At 46.0% G+C, this 21,190-nt stretch overlaps 1 protein-coding gene across 1 annotated transcript in view; it reads left to right on the plus strand.

Annotated features, from left to right (window-relative positions):
- The first annotated feature begins 3,588 nt into the window (after positions 1-3,588).
- Positions 3,589-21,190, plus strand: part of kcnc4 (potassium voltage-gated channel, Shaw-related subfamily, member 4) — a 99,179-nt gene continuing 81,577 nt past the window's right edge. The window contains exon 1 of the mRNA XM_052481458.1: positions 3,589-4,956. Coding sequence (XP_052337418.1) covers positions 4,336-4,956 — 621 coding nt within the window. The 5' untranslated portion in view covers positions 3,589-4,335. The remainder of the gene's footprint in view (positions 4,957-21,190) is intronic.

Raw genomic sequence — 21,190 nt, forward strand, 5'->3', positions numbered from 1 at the left:
CTATATAGTGCACTACTTTAGACCAGAGCCCTATAGATCCCTCTTCCCTACATTGTGCACTACTTTAGACCAGAGCCCTATGGAACCCTTTTCTCTACATAGTGCACTACTTTAGACCAGAGCCCTATGGAACCCTCTTCCCTACATAGTGCACTACTTTAGACCAGAGCCCTATGGAACCCTATTCCCCATATAGTGCACTACTTTTGACCAGTGCCCATAGGGTAGTGGACTATGTAGGGAATAGGGTTTCATTCAATTATGTATTCAATTAAACCCATAACAGTTTAAATGATTGGTTATGCATCAATATGTACACTAGATGGCAGAGTTAGGCAAGCAAAGAAACTCATTATTTCAAAATAGGTTATTTTGAACCTGTTCACCTTTTGAAGCCGACTTGTCTTGTGTAAATGAATATGAATATGCTAATATGCTCATCAGAATACTCTCTACAAGTGTAAACACTAAGCAGCCTATGTGAGCAGAATTAAATGAAATTTGACTCTGGGTCTGAAAATGAAACGCATCACAAGATGGGGGATGACATGAAAATATTACGAAGCTGAACAAAAATATAAACACAACATGCAACAATTTCAAAGATTTTCACTGAGTTGCAGTTCATATGAGGAAAATCAGTCAATTTAAATGAATTCATGAGGCCCTAATCTATGGATTTCACATGACTGGGAATACAGATGGTATGTTGGTCACAGATACCTTAAAAAAAAGGGCGTGGATCAGAAAACGAGTCAGTATCTGGTGTGACCATTAGCCTCATGCTGCGTGACACATCTCCTTCTCATAGAGTTGATCAGGCTGTTGATTGGTGGCCTGTGGAATGTTGTCTCACTCCTCTTCAATGGCTGTGTGAAGTTGCTGAATATTGGCAGGAACTGGAACACGCTGTCGTACACGTCGATCCAGAGCATCTTAAACATTCTAAACGGGTGGCAGCATGGAGGCCATGGAAGCACTGGGACATTTTCAGCTTCCAGTAATTGTGAAACGACAACGGGCCTCAGGATCCCGTATCCTTGTGCATTCAAATTGCCATGGAATAAAATGCCATTTTATTTGTTGTCCGTAGCTATGGGCATATCATACATAACCCCACCGCCACCATGGGGCACTTTGTTCACAACGTTGACATCAGCAAACCGCTCGCCCACACGGCGCCATACACTCAGTCTGCCATCTGCCCGGTACAGTTGAAACTGGGATTCATCCGTGAAGAGCACACTTCTCCAGTTGCCATTGAAGGTGAGCATTTTTTATTTATTTTTAAAAAACATTTATTTAACTAGGCAAGTGAGTTAAGAACAAATTCTTATTTTCAATTATGGCCTTGGAACAGTGGGTTAACTGCCTGTTTAGGGGCAGAACAACAGATGTGTACCTTGTCAGCTCGGGGATTTGAACTTGGAACATTTTGGTTACTAGTCTAATGCTCTAACCACTAGGCTACCCTGCCGCCTGAAGTCCGTTATGAAGCAGAACTGCAGTCAGGTGAGGACAACGAGCACGCAGACGAGCTTCCCTGAGACGGTTTCTGATCATTTGTGCAGAAATTCTTCGGTTGTGCAAACCCACAGTTTCCACAGTTGTCCAGTCGGCTGGTTGCAGACGGTGAAGAAGCCAGATGGGGGAGGTCCTGGACTGGCGTGGTTACACTTGGTCTGTGATTGTGATGCCAGTTGGACATACTGACAAAATCTCAAAAACTATGTTGGAGGTGGCTTATGCTAGAGCAATGCATATTCTGTCTGTCAACAGCTGTGGTGAACAGTCATCATGCCAATTGCACGCTCCCTCAAAAACTTGAGACATATGTGGCATTGTGTTGTGTTACAAAACTACACATTTTAGAGTGGTCTTTTTATTGTCCCCGGCACAAGGTGCACTTGTGTAATGATCATGCTTTTTAATCAGCTTATTGATATGCCACACCTGCCAGGTAGATGGATTATCTTGGCAAAGGAGAAGTGAACAAATATGTGCACAACATTTGAGAGAAATAAGCTTTTGGTTTGGCTTTTTGGCATAGAACAATTTTGGGCTGTTTTATTTCAGCTCATTTAACATTTATTTTAGTTACCCAGGCAAGTCAGTTAAGAACAAAGTCTTATTTTCAATGACGGCCTGGGAACAGGTGGGTTAATTGCCTGTTCAGGGGCAGAACGATAGATTTGTAACCTTGTCAGCTCGGGGGTTTGAACTTGCAACCTTCCGGTTACTAGTCCAACGCTATAACCACTAGGCTACCCTGGGTCTCACACTTCACATGAAAAAAAATATATATTTTTGTTCAGTGTACACACTTATTTCCAAAGTGGTCATGGCATTAGGACACAACGGGTAGCGTTAATGCTTATTCTATCCCCATGCAATTGTTGTTTTTCTTCTTCATTCAGCAGTTAAGTAGATACAAGGATAACTTGGTGGTAATGCATTTATGTCAAATCCACCTCCTCAAATGAAGGAGACGTATCTTAGTCAAAGAGCATCAGTGCGAGGAAGAGAAACATTCAAGAGAGAAGTACAGGCATCGCATCACGTTCCCTCCTGATTGCAAGAGCACATGTGTTACGAGAAGGAGAAGTGAAAGCTCCTCTTGCACAACATCACTTTTTAATAAGATAGAAGAAAAATAATTGTTGATAATATAGAAAATACAATCACGATGCTCCGATTTTCTAATGATTTCAAATGACGTTGTTATGAAGAGGTGATCCATGGGTAATAACGACTGTTACTTCTTGACCATATCTCAAAGGACTTGTATAAGTGCTGATCGGCACCTTGGTAGCAACACATGAGTGAGGAATTTATATAGACAATGATGTGTAGGACAGCGGAGTCAATCACCACCTTCCGGAGACACCTGAAACCCCACATCTTCAAGGAATACCTAGGATAGGGTAAGTAATCCTTCCCCCCCTAAAAAGATTTAGATGCACTATTGTAAAGTGGCTGTTCCACTGGATGTCATAAGGTGTATGCACCAATTTGTAAGTCGCTCTGGATAAGAGCGTCTGCTAAATGACTTAAATGTAATGTAATGTAGTTTGAAATACACCTGCTGTATTACAGCAAAGAAAGCTGCCCATCTTTCAACTGATATAATTTCATTTTTATAGAGGTGTTTGTGTGTGTGTGTGTGTGTGTGTGTGTGTGTGTGTGTGTGTGTGTGTGTGTGTGTGTGTGAATTAATTGTTTAGCTATCCTAATTGAGTCTCTCTCGATATATAATGAGGTGTACGTACCCCTGATGTGTCCTCAGCCTACATTGCACAGCGCACCCAAAAAGTTGCTGACACAGGCCTGCATGAATCTACTGATGGGGATATTTTATTAAACATTAAATTAAATTAAAGGGAGTGCCATCGAATAATATATCCTTCAAATGACTCTTCAGCGCAAAAAGGGTTAATTTATTGGGGCTGTTGCACGCCCCAGGCAGCCTGCAGGATGTGTTGGTTGTGTCGTCTCTGACTGACTATGGTGAGGCTGAGGGAGGAGGAGGAGGAGGAGGGAGGATACTTCTGGTTGGAGAAGCAAAAGATCCTGAACCTTCCTGAAAAACAACCTCACACATCTCACGCGCCTCTCTCCATCGAGGACGACATCGTCGCAAATTGATGGAATATTCCAAGCGCGTTTATCCATTTGGATCATCGGGGTCAACTTTCAATGTTAAAGAAACTTGTTCGATTTCTTTTTTTTTGAGGGGGGGGGGCTCAGATGGATATCGTGACTAAGGGGAGGACCTTGGGTTATTGTTTTTAAGCGGCTCCAATCACTTGACAACATTCACATAGAAATAGCAGCTCTCCAAATTTGCACAATTTATAGATTCGATGTAGAAAAAAAAAATCTCCCAATATTCCATCATTTGAAACTCTCGTTTAAGGTCGCGAAGTAGGTATCCTTGACTGAACTGTTGAATTATTGAAGCTACAACATTAGCTTATTTATAGATATAAAGGCTATAAGGCTATACATAATTTATATTAATACACAAATATTCTGTGAACAAAAACCCGCCAATCCCAAGTTTTATATAGATATTTTGAGATTGCGAACATTATTTAGGGGAGGTATTTATCGCAGGTGTTTTTTATTCAAGGCCACTCTGTCTGCCGCTCGCATTGGACTTGTTGAAGTAGAGAACCAACTGTCGACGGGGCGAAGAGTTGGAGAAATGAGTCGTATCACAAGGACTGACACGAGAACGAACTCTGAACCGTCACCGCGTCGTTGCTTCAGGGGTATAGAATAAAGGATAAACACAAACCAACGGAATAACCAACCATCTATTCATCTAAATCTATGATCAGCTCGGTGTGTGTTTCGTCTTACCGAGGACGAAAGTCAGGTAACAAACCTCCGTCCAAGACATGTCTGAAGGAAGAGATGACCAGGGGGGAGGACTCGGAGAAAATTGTTATCAATGTTGGTGGCACAAGACACGAAACTTACAAGAGCACACTTAGGACCCTACCGGGGACACGCCTGGCCTGGTTAGTCGACCCGCCAGAGACAAACACAAACAAGGAATCCCTCCCCGTAGGACACATATCGCCAACTACAAACGAGTTATTTTTCGACAGGCACCCTGGCATATTCGCTTATGTGTTGAACTATTATAGAACTGGCAAGCTTCATTGCCCCGCCGATGTCTGCGGGCCTCTTTTTGAAGAGGAGTTGGCGTTTTGGGGGATAGATGAGACCGACGTGGAGCCGTGTTGCTGGATGACATACCGGCAGCATCGGGACGCAGAGGAGGCACTGGACATATTCGAACCACCGGACCCAGATGACACGGACGATGAACTACCCAGACGGTTCGGCATTGAGGACTGCCCGGAAAGATCGAGGGGATGCTGCGAAGTTTGTCAACCAAAGATATGGGCACTCTTTGAGGACCCCTACTCATCCAGGGCTGCAAGAGTAAGTGTACATTTTTTTTGTTTAGCATAATAAGGGTCGCTACAATACTATTGTAATTTGTAGGAATAGGCGTCCTGTTCACAAACTCCCACAGTTAATCTTTAGAATAATGCAATGCAATCAACAGGTGTTGTAGAGAGCGTGTCCGCCGACGCGCCACGGACAAATCAACAGGTGTGTGTGTCTGTTCTCTCAGTTGCATCTGGCTGCTGTGGAACAGCAAACAAGACAAGCCGCTAGCAGGAAAGAATGCGCTGGTGTGGAAATAGCATCGTACGAGAATGTTGTGTCACTAAATTCAAAGACATATTATTTTCCTGGGGTCGTTTAATTAACATAGGGGTTATACATATCAAATCACATTTTTATTGGTCACATACACGTATTTAGCAGATGTTATTGAGGGTGTAGCTCTACAGGTTACCATTAATGACGTGAGGATTCTATGACGAGAATGCAATCTCTGGCATTATGTACTACTACTACAGTATATATAAAACAGTCCAATTCAGACACGTTGAAGTCTTATAGGCCTATTTTCATGTTCACCGATGACTGTCCCTGTGACTGTCCCTACAACAGTCCCTATGACTGTCCCTGTGACTGTCCCTGTGACTGTCCCTGTGACTGTCCCTACGACTGTCCCTGTGACTGTCCCTGTGACTGTCCCTACAAATGTCCCTGTGACTGTCCCTACAACTGTCCCTGTGACTGTCCCTATGACTGTCCCTGTGACTGTCCCTGTGACTGTCCCTGAGACTGTCCCTACGACGACTGTCCCTGTGACTGTCCCTGTGACTGTCCCTACGACTGTCCCTGTGACTGTCCCTACGACTGTCCCTGTGACTGTCCCTGAGACTGTCCCTACGACTGTCCCTGTGACTGTCCCTGTGACTGTCCCTACGACTGTCCCTGTGACTGTCCCTGTGACTGTCCCTACAAATGTCCCTGTGACTGTCCCTACAACTGTCCCTGTGACTGTCCCTATGACTGTCCCTGTGACTGTCCCTATGACCGTCCCTATGACTGTCCCTACGACTGTACCTGTGAGTGTCCCTGTGACTGTCCCTATGACTGTCCCTGTGACTGTCCCTATGACCGTCCCTAAGACTGTCCCTATGACCGTCCCTACAACTGTCCCTATGACTGTTCCTATGACTGTCCCTACGACTGTCCCTATGACTGTCCCTATGACTGTCCCTGTGACTGTCCCTATGACTGTCCCTGTGACTGTCCCTGTGACTGTCCCTATGACTGTCCCTGTGACTGTCCCTATGACAGTCCCTACGACTGTCCCTGTGACTGTCCCTGTGACTGTCCCTATGACTGTCCCTATGACTGTCCCTATGACTGTCCCTGTGACTGTCCCTGTGACTGTCCCTGTGACTGTCCCTATGACCCTATGTCCCTATGACTGTCCCTATGACTGTCCCTATGACTGTCCCTGTGACTGTCCCTGTGACTGTCCCTACGACTGTCCCTGTGACTGTCCCTGTGACTGTCCCTGTGACTGTCCCTACAACTGTCCCTGTGACTGTCCCTATGACTGTCCCTAAGACTGTCCCTGTGACTGTCCCTGTGACTGTCCCTACAACTGTCCCTATGACTGTCCCTATGACTGTCCATATGACTGTCCCTAAGACTGTCCCTATGACTGTCCCTGTGACTGTCCCTGTGACTGTCCCTGTGACTGTCCCTATGACTGTCCATATGACTGTCCATATGACTGTCCATATGACTGTCCCTATGACTGTCCCTGTGACTGTCCCTATGACTGTCCCTATGACTGTCCCTATGACTGTCCCTGTGACTGTCCCTGTGACTGTCCCTGTGACTGTCCATATGACTGTCCATATGACTGTCCCTATGACTGTCCCTATGACTGTCCCTATGACTGTCCCTGTGACTGTCCCTATGACTGTCCCTACGACTGTCCCTATGACTGTCCATATGACTGTCCCTGTGATTGTTCCTGTGATTGTCCATATGACTGACTGTCCCTGTGACTGTCCCTACAACTGTCCCTGTGACTGTCCCTGTGACTGTCCCTATGACTGTCCCTATGACTGTCCATATGACTGTCCCTATGACTGTCCCTATGACTGTCCCTATGACTGTCCCTGTGACTGTCCCTGTGACTGTCCCTATGACTGTCCCTGTGACTGTCCCTATGACTGTCCCTGTGACTGTCCCTATGACTGTCCATATGACTGTCCCTGTGACTGTCCCTGTGACTGTCCCTATGACTGTCCCTATGACTGTCCCTACGACTGTCCCTGTGACTGTCCCTATGACTGTCCCTATGACTGTCCCTGTGACTGTCCCTATGACCGTCCCTAAGACTGTCCCTATGACCGTCCCTACAACTGTCCCTATGACTGTTCCTATGACTGTCCCTACGACTGTCCCTATGACTGTCCCTATGACTGTCCCTGTGACTGTCCCTATGACTGTCCCTGTGACTGTCCCTGTGACTGTCCCTATGACTGTCCCTGTGACTGTCCCTATGACAGTCCCTACGACTGTCCCTGTGACTGTCCCTGTGACTGTCCCTAAGACTGTCCCTATGACCGTCCCTATGACTGTCCCTATGACTGTCCCTGTGACTGTCCCTGTGACTGTCCCTGTGACTGTCCCTACAACTGTCCCTATGACCGTCCCTATGACTGTCCCTATGACTGTCCCTATGACTGTCCCTGTGACTGTCCCTGTGACTGTCCCTGTGACTGTCCCTACGACTGTCCCTGTGACTGTCCCTATGACTGTCCCTGTGACTGTCCCTGTGACTGTCCCTACAACTGTCCCTGTGACTGTCCCTATGACTGTCCCTAAGACTGTCCCTGTGACTGTCCCTACAACTGTCCCTATGACTGTCCCTATGACTGTCCATATGACTGTCCCTAAGACTGTCCCTATGACCGTCCCTGTGACTGTCCCTGTGACTGTCCCTGTGACTGTCCCTATGACTGTCCATATGACTGTCCATATGACTGTCCATATGACTGTCCCTATGACTGTCCCTGTGACTGTCCCTACGACTGTCCCTATGACCGTCCCTGTGACTGTCCCTGTGACTGTCCCTATGACTGTCCATATGACTGTCCATATGACTGTCCATATGACTGTCCCTATGACTGTCCCTGTGACTGTCCCTATGACTGTCCCTGTGACTGTCCCTATGACTGTCCCTACGACTGTCCCTATGACTGTCCATATGACTGTCCCTGTGATTGTTCCTGTGATTGTCCATATGACTTCCCCTGTGACTGTCCTTGTGACTGTCCCTACAACTGTCCCTGTGACTGTCCCTATAACTGTCCCTGTGACTGTCCCTATGACTGTCCCTATGACTGTCCATATGACTGTCCATATGACTGTCCATATGACTGTCCCTATGACTGTCCCTATGACTGTCCCTATGACTGTCCCTGTGACTGTCCCTGTGACTGTCCCTATGACTGTCCCTGTGACTGTCCCTGTGACTGTCCCTATGACTGTCCCTATGACTGTCCCTACGACTGTCCCTGTGACTGTCCCTATGACTGTCCTTATGACTGTCCCTATGACTGTCTTGCCCTGGCACCTTATCATAGCAGTAACAGCCATGAGCAGCATGAATGGTTGTTATCTCTCTGTCATGAATGTGTGTCATATTGTGTCTCATGCTCATCACTTAAAAATAGACTCTTATATGTTTTCGTAAGTAGGCAGATTTCCATTGACCCAGGTTTATTTAACAACGGCAATGTCGCAAAAAAAATATTACTGGACACGTCCCAGCTAGCACAGTGGACCTGGGCCGATTCCTGCTAAGAGTCAGGGGAACTCTGCTGAGAGTCAGGGGAACCCTGCTGAGAGTCAGGGGAACCCTGCTGAGAGTCAGGGGAACTCTGCTGAGAGTCAGGGGAACTCTGCTGAGAGTCAGGGGAACTCTGCTAAGAGTCAGGGGAACTCTGCTGAGAGTCAGGGGAACTCTGCTGAGAGTCAGGGGAACTCTGCTGAGAGTCAGGGGAACTCTGCTGAGAGTCAGGGGAACTCTGCTGAGAGTCAGGGGAACCCTGCTGAGAGTCAGGGGAACTCTGCTGAGAGTCAGGGGAACTCTGCTGAGAGTCAGGGGAACTCTGCTGAGAGTCAGGGGAACCCTGCTGAGAGTCAGGGGAACTCTGCTGAGAGTCAGGGAACTCTGCTGAGAGTCAGGGAACTCTGCTGAGAGTCAGGGGAACTCTGCTGAGAGTCAGGGAACTCTGCTGAGAGTCAGGGAACTCTGCTGAGAGTCAGGGGAACCCTGCTGAGAGTCAGGGGAACCCTGCTGAGAGTCAGGGGAACTCTGCTGAGAGTCAGGGGAACTCTGCTGAGAGTCAGGGAACTCTGCTGAGAGTCAGGGGAACTCTGCTGAGAGTCAGGGAACCCTGGGGAACTCTGCTGAGAGTCAGGGGAACCCTGCTGAGAGTCAGGGAACTCTGCTGAGAGTCAGGGAACTCTGCTGAGAGTCAGGGGAACTCTGCTGAGAGTCAGGGGAACCCTGCTGAGAGTCAGGGGAACTCTGCTGAGAGTCAGGGGAACTCTGCTGAGAGTCAGGGGAACTCTGCTGAGAGTCAGGGAACCTGCTGAGAGTCAGGGGAACTCTGCTGAGAGTCAGGGGAACCCTGCTGAGAGTCAGGGGAACTCTGCTGAGAGTCAGGGGAACTCTGCTGAGAGTCAGGGGAACTCTGCTGAGAGTCAGGGGAACTCTGCTGAGAGTCAGGGGAACCCTGCTGAGAGTCAGGGGAACTCTGCTGAGAGTCAGGGGAACTCTGCTGAGAGTCAGGGGAACTCTGCTGAGAGTCAGGGGAACTCTGCTGAGAGTCAGGGGAACTCTGCTGAGAGTCAGGGGAACTCTGCTGAGAGTCAGGGGAACTCTGCTGAGAGTCAGACTTGGCCAACGTCATGTGGCCCGAGTCTGGGCTGCCTTCTGCAGTATTACTTATGGCTAGGATGTGGGGATTGAGCTCGGTCCGATTCCTGTGTGAGTTATCTGGCCCAAATGTATTACTTGGGGCATGGGCCGATTCTGGTGGGAGTTATCTGGCACAAATGTATATATTACTTGGGGCTCGGGCCAATTCTGGTGAGAGTTATCTGGCCCAAATGTATTACTTGGGGATCGGGCTTATTGGGGCTACTCTCTGGCAGATGATTATATAATTAGCATTTCATGATTTATTTTTCCATATTTTCTCCCATTCTTTCTATGATAATTGTATTTTTTTTACATTTAAATTAAATTCTTTAAGAGTCCTGGCCGCGTTCGGTGAGACCTATGAGGCGACACACAATTGGCCGAGCGTCGTCCGAGTCAGGGGAGGGTTTGGCCGGCCGGGATGGCCTTGTCCCATCTCGCTGTAGCGACTGCACGCTGACATGGTCACCAGGTGTACGGTGTTTCCTCCGAAACAAAATGTTTTTTTGTTTTTTTTTGTGAATGGGAATAATTTTTATGTATAAAATAGTCATATTTAAAATGACTAAATTGGTTAATTTTGTATACATTTATTTACATTTGCATCGGGGGGATGCTGGTAAGATGTCGGCAAAGTCGGCTGAAATCCGGGAGACCGAATCGGGCCGATTCTGGGCAGTCATTCATTTTGATTCCAGGCCCAGTCCGACACCCGATTCCGAGCTGATTCAATCAGTTCCGGCCTCCGGGAAGAGGGCCGTTTCTGGGCCGATTCCTCTTTGCTAGCTGGGGTGTAATGGAAACGGCAGATATAGGAGACATTTTATCTGTACGACAGGGGAGGATTTTTATTTTGTCTAACTTTCTGTATTACAACAAATGATGATGGAAACGGTTGTTTTCCAATAAGTTATTATTGTAGAATACCTGATGTCATTACGTAATGATAAACTCCATCAAATCAAATTGTATTGGTCACATACACATATTTAGTAGATGTTATTGCGGGTGTAGAGAAATGCTTGTGTTCCTAGATATCGAACAATTCACAACAATAAAAACAAATCTAAAAGTAATATAATGGAATTAAGAAATATATAAATATTAGGACGAGCATTGTCAGAGTGGCATTGACTAAAATACAGTAGAATAGAATACAGTATACACATTAAAATAGTAAAACAGTATGTAAACATTATTAAAGTGACTAGTGTTCCATTATTAGTGGCCAGTGATTCCATGTCTATGCACAGTGGGCAGCAGCCTCTAAGGTGCAGGGTTGAGTAACCGGGTGGGAGCCGGATAGTAATGGTTATTTAACAGTTTGATGGCCTTGAGATAGAAGCTGTTTTTCAGTCTCTCGGTCCCAGCTTTGATGCACGTGTTCTGACCTTACCTTCTGGATGATAGTGGGGTGAACAGGCCGTGGCTCGGGGGATTGATGTCCTTGATGATCTTCTTGGCCTTCCTGTGCCACTCGGGAAGGGAAGGGAAGGGTAGGGAAGGGAAGGGAAGGGAAGGGAAGGGAAGGTCGCATGAGTTTCTACTCACCAAAGTAACAACGTGGTCAAAGACTTAGTAACTTAGTTGTCGTCACAATGTGGTTGAAATATTTATCACCTTTTTTTAGGACATCTTTGAAACTACCCACAAAGCACTCTTTCTCAACATCTTATGGAGAATCTACTCTTCGTTTGCTCGAGCTGGCTATTGTTGCACCTGTTTCCTCCAGCATCTTCACAAGGTCCTTTGCTGTTGTTCTGGGATTGATTTGCACTCTTCGCACCAAAGTACGTTCTTCTCTAGGAGACAGAACGCGTCTCCTTCCTGAGCGGTATGACGGCTGCGTGGTCCCATGGTGTTTATACTTGCGTACTATTGTTTGTACGGATGAACGTGGTACCTTCAGGCGTTTGGAAATTGCTCCCAAGGATGAACCAGACTTGAGGAGGTCTACAATTTTTTTCTGAGGTCTTGGCTGATTTCTTTAGATTTTCCCATGATGTCAAAGGTAGGCCTTGAAATACATCCACAGGTACACCTCCAATTGACTCAAATTATGTGATTAGCCTATCAGAAGCTTCTAAAGCCATGACATAATTTTCTGGAATTTTCCAAGCTGTTTAAAGGCACAGTCAACTTAGTGTATGTAAACTTCTGACACACTGGAATTATGATACAGTGAAGTGAAATAATCTGTCTGTAAACAATTGTCGGAAAAATGACTTGTGTCATGCTCAAAATAGAAAGTAGTGTTATAACCGAATTGACAAAACTATAGTTTGTTAACAAGAAATGTGTAGAGTGGTTGAAAAATGAGTTTTAATGACTCCAACCTAAGTGTATGTAAACTTCCAACTTCAGTCAGCTTTCACATCGGTGTGAAACTAGACATTTGGCCTATGCCGATGTTGGCATTTTTAGATAATATCGTCCGATTCCGATATGCTTACCGATATATCGTACATCCCTAATATTTATGTCAGAGTTTACATTGTTAGGAATAGGCTGAAAGGACGAGGATTGCCCTGACTTTCAAGAATGTCTGAAGTGCTTCACCTTGCTCTTCTGGTTAGCTGGCAAGCTTTACCATCCAATTATTTCAGGTCTACAGGAGTGCAAGTTTCACCATGGCACAGTCTGTGGCAATACATTGGCACATGAGGAATATATATGAGGACTGAGTCATGGAACAGAGAGGTGGGAGGACTGAGACATGAAACAGGGAGGTGGGAGGACTGAGATGTGAAACAGGGAGGTGGGAGGACTGAGACATGAAACAGAGAGGTGGGAGGACTGAGACATGAAACAGGGAGGTGGGAGGACTGAGACATGAAACAGAGAGGTGGGAGGACTGAGACATGAAACAGAGAGGTGGGAGGACTGAGACATGAAGCAGAGAGGTGGGAGGACTGAGACATGAAACAGAGAGGTGGGAGGACTGAGACATGAAACAGGGAGGTGGGAGGACTGAGACATGAAACAGAGAGGTGGGAGGACTGAGACATGAAACAGAGAGGTGGGAGGACTGAGACATGAAACAGAGAGGTGGGAGGACTGAGACATGAAACAGAGAGGTGGGAGGACTGAGACATGAAACAGAGAGGTGGGAGGACTGAGACATGAAGCAGATTGGTGGGAGGACTGAGACATGAAACAGGGAGGTGGGAGGACTGAGACATGAAACAGAGAGGTGGGAGGACTGAGACATGAAACAGATTAGTGGGAGGACTGAGACATGAAACAGAGAGGTGGGAGGACTGAGACATGAAACAGATTAGTGGGAGGACTGAGACATGAAACAGGGAGGTGGGAGGACTGAGACATGAAACAGGGAGGTGGGAGGACTGAGACATGAAACAGGGAGGTAGGAGGACTGAGACATGAAACAGATTGGTGGGAGGACTGAGACATGAAACAGGGAGGTGGGAGGACTGAGACATGAAACAGGGAGGTGGGAGGACTGAGACATGAAACAGGGAGGTGGGAGGACTGAGACATGAAACAGGGAGGTGGGAGGACTGAGACATGAAACAGAGAGGTGGGAGGACTGAGACATGAAACAGAGAGGTGGGAGGACTGAGACATGAAACAGAGAGGTGGGAGGACTGAGACATGAAACAGGGAGGTGGGAGGACTGAGACATGAAACAGAGAGGTGGGAGGACTGAGACATGAAGCAGATTGGTGGGAGTACTGAGACATGAAGCAGAGAGGTGGGAGGACTGAGACATGAAACAGGGAGGTGGGAGGACTGAGACATGAAACAGGGAGGTGGGAGGACTGAGACATGAAACAGAGAGGTGGGAGGACTGAGACATGAAACAGGGAGGTGGGAGGACTGAGACATGAAACAGGGAGGTGGGAGGACTGAGACATGAAACAGGGAGGTGGGAGGACTGAGACATGAAGCAGATTGGTGGGAGGACTGAGACGTGAAACAGGGAGGTGGGAGGACTGAGACATGAAACAGAGAGGTGGGAGGACTGAGACATGAAACAGATTGGTGGGAGGACTGAGACATGAAACAGAGAGGTGGGAGGACTGAGACATGAAACAGGGAGGTGGGAGGACTGAGACATGAAACAGGGAGGTGGGAGGACTGAGACATGAAACAGAGAGGTGGGAGGACTGAGACATGAAGCAGAGAGGTGGGAGGACTGAGACATGAAACAGGGAGGTGGGAGGACTGAGACATGAAACAGGGAGGTGGGAGGACTGAGACATGAAACAGATTGGTGGGAGGACTGAGACATGAAACAGGGAGGTGGGAGGACTGAGACATGAAACAGATTGGTGGGAGGACTGAGACATGAAACAGGGAGGTGGGAGGACTGAGACATGAAACAGAGAGGTGGGAGGACTGAGACATGAAACAGGGAGGTGGGAGGACTGAGACATGAAACAGGGAGGTGGGAGGACTGAGACATGAAACAGAGAGGTGGGAGGAGGACTGAGACATGAAACAGATTGGTGGGAGGACTGAGACATGAAACAGGGAGGTGGGAGGACTGAGACATGAAACAGATTGGTGGGAGGACTGAGACATGAAACAGAGAGGTGGGAGGACTGAGACATGAAACAGAGAGGTGGGAGGACTGAGACATGAAACAGAGAGGTGGGAGGACTGAGACATGAAACAGGGAGGTGGGAGGACTGAGACATGAAACAGGGAGGTGGGAGGACTGAGACATGAAACAGGGAGGTGGGAGGACTGAGACATGAAACAGGGAGGTGGGAGGACTGAGACATGAAACAGGGAGGTGGGAGGACTGAGACATGAAACAGAGAGGTGGGAGGACTGAGACATGAAACAGGGAGGTGGGAGGACTGAGACATGAAACAGGGAGGTGGGAGGACTGAGACATGAAACAGATTGGTGGGAGGACTGAGACATGAAACAGGGAGGTGGGAGGACTGAGACATGAAACAGATTGGTGGGAGGACTGAGACATGAAACAGGGAGGTGGGAGGACTGAGACATGAAACAGAGAGGGGGACATACAGGACTGAGACATAAACAGGGAGGTGGGAGGACTTCAACAATATATATTTTGTCAACACTGAGGTTTTGCGAGGACATTTGTGATTGATGATAACAGAAATGGGAACATCAGACATGAATACAGAGCATTTGGGAGGACTAGACATGAAACAGGGAGGTGGGAGGACAATGGACATGAAACAGAGAGGTGGGAAGACTGAGACATGAAACAGATTCTTGGGAGGACTGAGACATTTGGAAATTTCCCTTAGGGAGGTGGGAGGACTGAACATAAACAGTCATATAAAGGACTGATAATAAAACAGAAAGGTAGATCAGGTGGATTTTGTGACATGTAATTCACTGGATCGTCAGGACTGTCAATATTTCTAGCCAGTTGAGATAATCTTCGATTTTCAGCTAAATATTTCCCAGAGACATCACATTATGGGAGGACGTGACATGAAAGCAGGGAGGCTGGGTTAATGGACTGAGACATGAAACAGAGAGGTGGGAGGACTGAGACATGAAACAGGGAGGTGGGAGGACTGAGACATGAAACAGGGAGGTGGGAGGACTGAGACATGAAACAGATTGGTGGGAGGACTGAGACATGAAACAGATTGACGGGAGGACATACAGGCTGTCACCAATATGTTATTGCATAATTTTCCTACATGGGTAAATATAACACTTCAACCAATATATATTTTGTCAACACTGTAGGTTTTTGCGAAAACGTTACATTTGTGATTGATGATAACACTTTCAAATGAGAACATCACTTCAATACAATACAATAGCATTTGGGAGCCTAGAATTAGGAACATTGACCTTTTTGATTATGCCACAATGGTTACATTTGTCATTTGATGGACATCATACTTGCATTCAAGGAGAATAAATTATTCTTTGGTTGACTTTCATTTGGATAATTTCCCTAATATGTTGCTTCTAATGCCTTATAATAGTCATATAAAGTGACCTTAATCATCTCAATATAGAAACAGGTGGTATTTTTCATATATAATTCAGTCTGGCCAGTGTAATGTCCTATTTCTAGCCAGTTGAGATAATCTTCGATTTTACATAAAGTATTTCCCAGTGACATCACAGAGAGGCAGACGTGTCAGACATCAGATGCTCCGCAGTTAATGGCTAGCATCTGCCGCTAATGGCTTCTCAACCAATGCTGCAGAGTAGAGTATGTGTGTATGTATAGTATGTGTGATGGAAAGTATGTGTGTGTGTATAGTATGTGTGTGTATAGTATGTGTGTATGTATAGTATGTGTGAGTGTATAGTATGTGAGAGTAGAGTATGTGTGTGTGTATAGTATGAGAGAGAGAGTAGAGTAGAGAGTATAGTATGTGTGTGTATAGTATGTGCGTGTATAGTATGTGTGTAGCTCATAGTATGTGTGTGTATAGTAGGTGTGATAAAGGAAAGAATACTAAAGAGAAAGAGCGGGAGAGGGATGTAAAGAAAGACTGCCTATTGAGGCAAATGCGGAAGGCAGCTATCAAGTTACATTATATCAGCAACTACCTCATAAATGGGAAGCAAGGCCAGGTTGCTGTATATATATTGTCATCAAGTGCATTTGTCATTTGATGGACCTATGATTGCATTGCATTCAAGGAGAATGCATTACTGGCCTAAGGCTTTCGATCAGGTCTATTGACAGTTTCCTAATATGTTGCTTCTAATGCCTTGGTGGATTGGTGCCACACAAGCCTTCTCATCTCTATATAGAAACAGGATATTTCCCATTCATATATATTAAGTCAGTCTATAGGCCAGCCACACTGTCCTGTTCTACCAGACAGCTTAGTATACCTCCTTGTACATACAGTCTGTCACAGTGCAGTGCAGAGAGCAGACAGACATCACATCGGCTTGCAACCGTATGTCTTGTCTGCTGTCACAGCTGAGCTTCTAGAATTGTGTGCGTGTATAGTATGTGTGTATGTATAGTATGTGTGTATGTATAGTATGTGTGTGTATAGTATGTGTGTATGTATAGTATGTGTGTGTATAGTATGTGTGCGTGTATAGTATGTGTGTATGTATAGTATGTGTGTATGTATAGTATGTGTGTATGTATAGTATGTGTGTGTATAGTATGTGTGTGTGTATAGTATGTGTGTGTATAGTATGTGTGTGTGTATAGTATGTGTGTGTATAGTATGTGTGTGTATAGTATGTGTGTGTGTATAGTATGTGTGTGTATAGTATGTGTGTGTATAGTATGTGTGTGTGTATAGTATGTGTGTGTATAGTATGTGTGTGTATAGTATGTGTGTGTGTATAGTATGTGTGTGTATAGTATGTGTGCGAGTATAGTATGTGTGTGTGTATAGTATGTGTGTGTGTGTATAGTATGTGTGTGTGTATAGTATGTGTGTGTGTATAGTATGTGTGTGTGTATAGTATGTGTGCGTGTATAGTATGTGTGTGTGTATAGTATGTGTGTGTGTGTATAGTATGTGTGTGAGTATAGTATGTGTGTATATAGTATGTGTGCGAGTATAGTATGTGTGTGAGTATAGTATGTGTGCGAGTATAGTATGTGTGCGAGTATAGTATGTGTGCGAGTATAGTGTGTGTGCGAGTATAGTGTGTGTGCGAGTATAGTGTGTGTGCGAGTATAGTGTGTGTATAGTATGTGTGTGTGTATAGTATGTGTGTGTGTATCGTATGTGTGCGAGTATAGTATGTGTGTGTGTGTATAGTACTTTATTGTACAGGTCCTCCTCTCCTGACTGCATGTGCAGCCAAATTGAATGAATAGATTACAAGTGTACCAATAGGAGCAAAGCAGGAAGTAAAAGCAGGAAGTTGTACCCATCAATATGGTGAGTGTAGCCATGAGTTTACCCGTCAAATTGCCAGGGTTAAGTCGTTCGCATACATAGGTTTGGTCTGCTACTAGCAGAACTCGGATAGGCGAAGTGAAGGTCTGTACTAAGCATCCCAGCTAGCAATGAGGAATCGGCCCAGAAGCGTCCCTCTTCCGGGGGGCCGGAACTGATTGAATCGGGTGTCGGACTCGGCCTGGAATCAAAATGAATGACTGCCCAGAATCGGCCCAAATACATCAAGTTGTTTCCGTCGACCGGAATTCAGCCGACTTTGCCGACATCCACCCCACCGATGCAAATTTAAATAAATAAATATATACAAAATTATCCGATATAGTCATTTTATATATTACCACTATACATTTTATACATACAAATTATACCCATCCACCAAAAAATAGTGTGTGCCGTAGGAAACGCCATACACCTGGTGACCGCGATGGGACTCTCAGCCGGAAATCAGCCCAGATCCACTGTGCTAGCTGGGATAATCCCTTAAAATGCCTTCGCTACAGCACGACGGGACAAGGACATCCCGGGCCGGCCAGACCCTCCCCTAATTCGGACGACTCTGCGTCAATTGTGCATCGCCTCATGGGTCTCCCGGTTGTGGCCGGCATGGGTCTCAAACCAGCATCTGTAGCAATTCAGTTTGCACTGCGATGCAGTGTCTTAGACCACTGCGCCACTCAAGAGGCTCCATCCACAATATAAAAATAAATAAAAATTACCCCCTTTTTCTCCCCAATTTCGTGGTATCCAATTGTTAGTCGTTCCTGTCTTGTCTCATCGCTACAACTCCCGTACGGGCTCGGGAGAGACAAAGGTCGAAAGCCATGCGTCCTCCGAAACACAACCCAACCAAGCCGCACTGCTTCTTAACACAGCACGCCTAGCGACCTGGTCAGCGTGCACTGCGCCCGGCCCACCACAAATCAAATCAAATCAGATTTATTTATATAGCCCTTCGTACATCAGCTGATATGTCAAAGTGCTGTACAGAAACCCAGCCTAAAACCCCAAACAGCAAGCAATGCAGGTGTAGAAGCACGATGGCTAGGAAAAACTCCATAGAAAGGCCCAAACCTAGGAAGAAACCTAGAGAGGAACTAGGCTATGTGGGGTGGCCAGTCCTCTTCTGGCTGTGCCGGGTGGAGATCATAACAGAACATGACCAAGTTGTACAAATGTTCATAAATGATCAGCATGGTCCAATAATAATAAGGCAGAACAGTTGAAACTGGAGTAGCAGCACAGCCAGGTGGACTGGGGACAGCAAGGAGTCATCATGTCAGGTAGTCCTGGGGCATGGTCCTAGGGCTCAGGTCCTCCGAGAGAGAGAAAGAAAGAGAGAAGGAGAGAATTAGAGAACGCACACTTAGATTCACACAGGACACCGAATAGGACAGGAGAAGTACTCCATATATAACAAACTGACCCTAGCCCCCCGACACATAAACTACTGCAGCATAAATACTGGAGGCTGAGACAGGAGGGGTCAGGAGACACTGTGGCCCCATCCGAGGACACCCCCGGACAGGGCCAAACAGGAAGGATATAACCCCACCCACTTTGCCAAAGCACAGCCCCCACACCACTAGAGGGATATCTTCAACCACCAACTTACCATCCTGAGACAAGGCTGAGTATAGCCCACAAAGATCTCCGCCATGGCACAACCCAAGGGGGGGTGCCAACCCAGACAGGATGACCACATCAGTGAATCAACCCACTCAGGTGACGCACCCCTTCCACAGGAGTCGCTAATGCGTGATGAGACAAGGATATCCCTACCGGCCAAACCCTCCCTAACCCGGACGATGCTAGCCCAATTGTGCATCGCCACATGGACCTCTCGGTCGCGGCCGGCTGCGACAGAGCCTGGGCTCGAATCAAGAGTCTCTGGTGGCACAGCTAGCACTGCGGTGGGAGGCCTATCCACAATGCTTATCAATTGCCTTGCACAAAGTATCAAATTACTAAAATACTATACCAGCCATAAGCAATACTGCCGAAGGCGTCCCAGAGTCGGGCCACATGACGTTGGCCGAGTCTGACTCTCAGCTGACTGCCCCGACTCAGATCCACTGTTCTAGCTGAGATACTCCCTTAAAATGCCTTCGCTTGAAAAACAAGAAAAAAGCGGCAACATTACTGTTTGTCCCTCTTGAGATTCCGTAGCCAGTACACTTCCTCAAAATAGTCTGAATTAATCAAAGATATCTCAAGAAATCTGTCATTGATTTAGAAGTTTTTTCCAAGAAGGTCTTAGTCGCAAAATGTTACATCTTCCTAAGATGTTTGGTGTAGTAGTTCTAAAGTAAAAAATATAAAACTAGTCGTCTGTCATTGACCAAACACTTCATTTAAGGATTCCTACTGTCTCCGACGAAGGGGCATAGAGTTTGGCTACCAAGCTTCGACAAGCTTCAAGAAAAGATATTGTGTGTGCTCGAACAGCCAAAAAACAAAACCTGTTTAACACCAAAATTTAAAAAAAATATATCACAAAATGTTGTCATAATCGATGAGTGAACTGTTTCGACTGGGAAGCATACGGTAAGCTTTACAGCTTCCAAGCCCATTCAAATCATTCTATTTCTATGTGCTGCTGCATTGTGGGGGGCGTTGCCTAGGCGATAAGCTACAACAAAATGTTAATGTTACATTTGTCATAAGCACTTATTTGGTATTTGGTATTTATTAGGGTCCCCCGTTAGCTGTTGAAAAAGCAGAAGCTACTCTTGCTGGGGTCGACACAAAACATGAAACACAATACAGAATGACATTATACAGAACATCAATAGACAAGAACAGCTCAAGGACAGAACTACATCATTTTTATTTTTAAAGGCACACGTAGCCTACATACAGTTGAAGTCGGAAGTTTACATACACTTAGGTTGGAGTCATTAAAACTCGTTTTTCAACAACTCCACAAATGTCTTGTTAATCAACTATAGTTTTGGCAAGTCAGTTAGGACATCTACTTTGTGCATGACACAAGTAATTTTTTCCAGCAATTGTTTACAGACAGATTATTTCACTTATAATTCACTGTATCACAATTCCAGTGTGTCAGAAGTTTACATACACTAAGTTGACTGTCTCTATAAAAAGCTTGGAAAATTTCTAGAAAATCATGTCATGGCTTTAGAAGCTTCTGATAGGCTAATTGACATCATTTGAGTCAATTGGAGGTGTACCTGTGGATGTATTTCAAGGCCTACCTTCAAACGTAGTGCCTCTTTGTTTGACATCATGGGAAAATCAAAGGAAATCAGCCAAGACCTCAGCAAAACATTGTAGACCTCCACAAGTCTGGTCCATTCTTGGGAGCAATTTCCAAACGCCTGAAGGTACCACGCTCAGCTGTAGAAACAATAGTACCCAAGTATAAACACCATGGGACCACGCAGCTGTCATACCGCTCAGGAAGGAGACGCGT

Source organism: Oncorhynchus keta, chromosome 27 (assembly GCF_023373465.1).
Source record: "Oncorhynchus keta strain PuntledgeMale-10-30-2019 chromosome 27, Oket_V2, whole genome shotgun sequence".
Classification (NCBI taxonomy): Eukaryota; Metazoa; Chordata; class Actinopteri; order Salmoniformes; family Salmonidae; genus Oncorhynchus; species Oncorhynchus keta.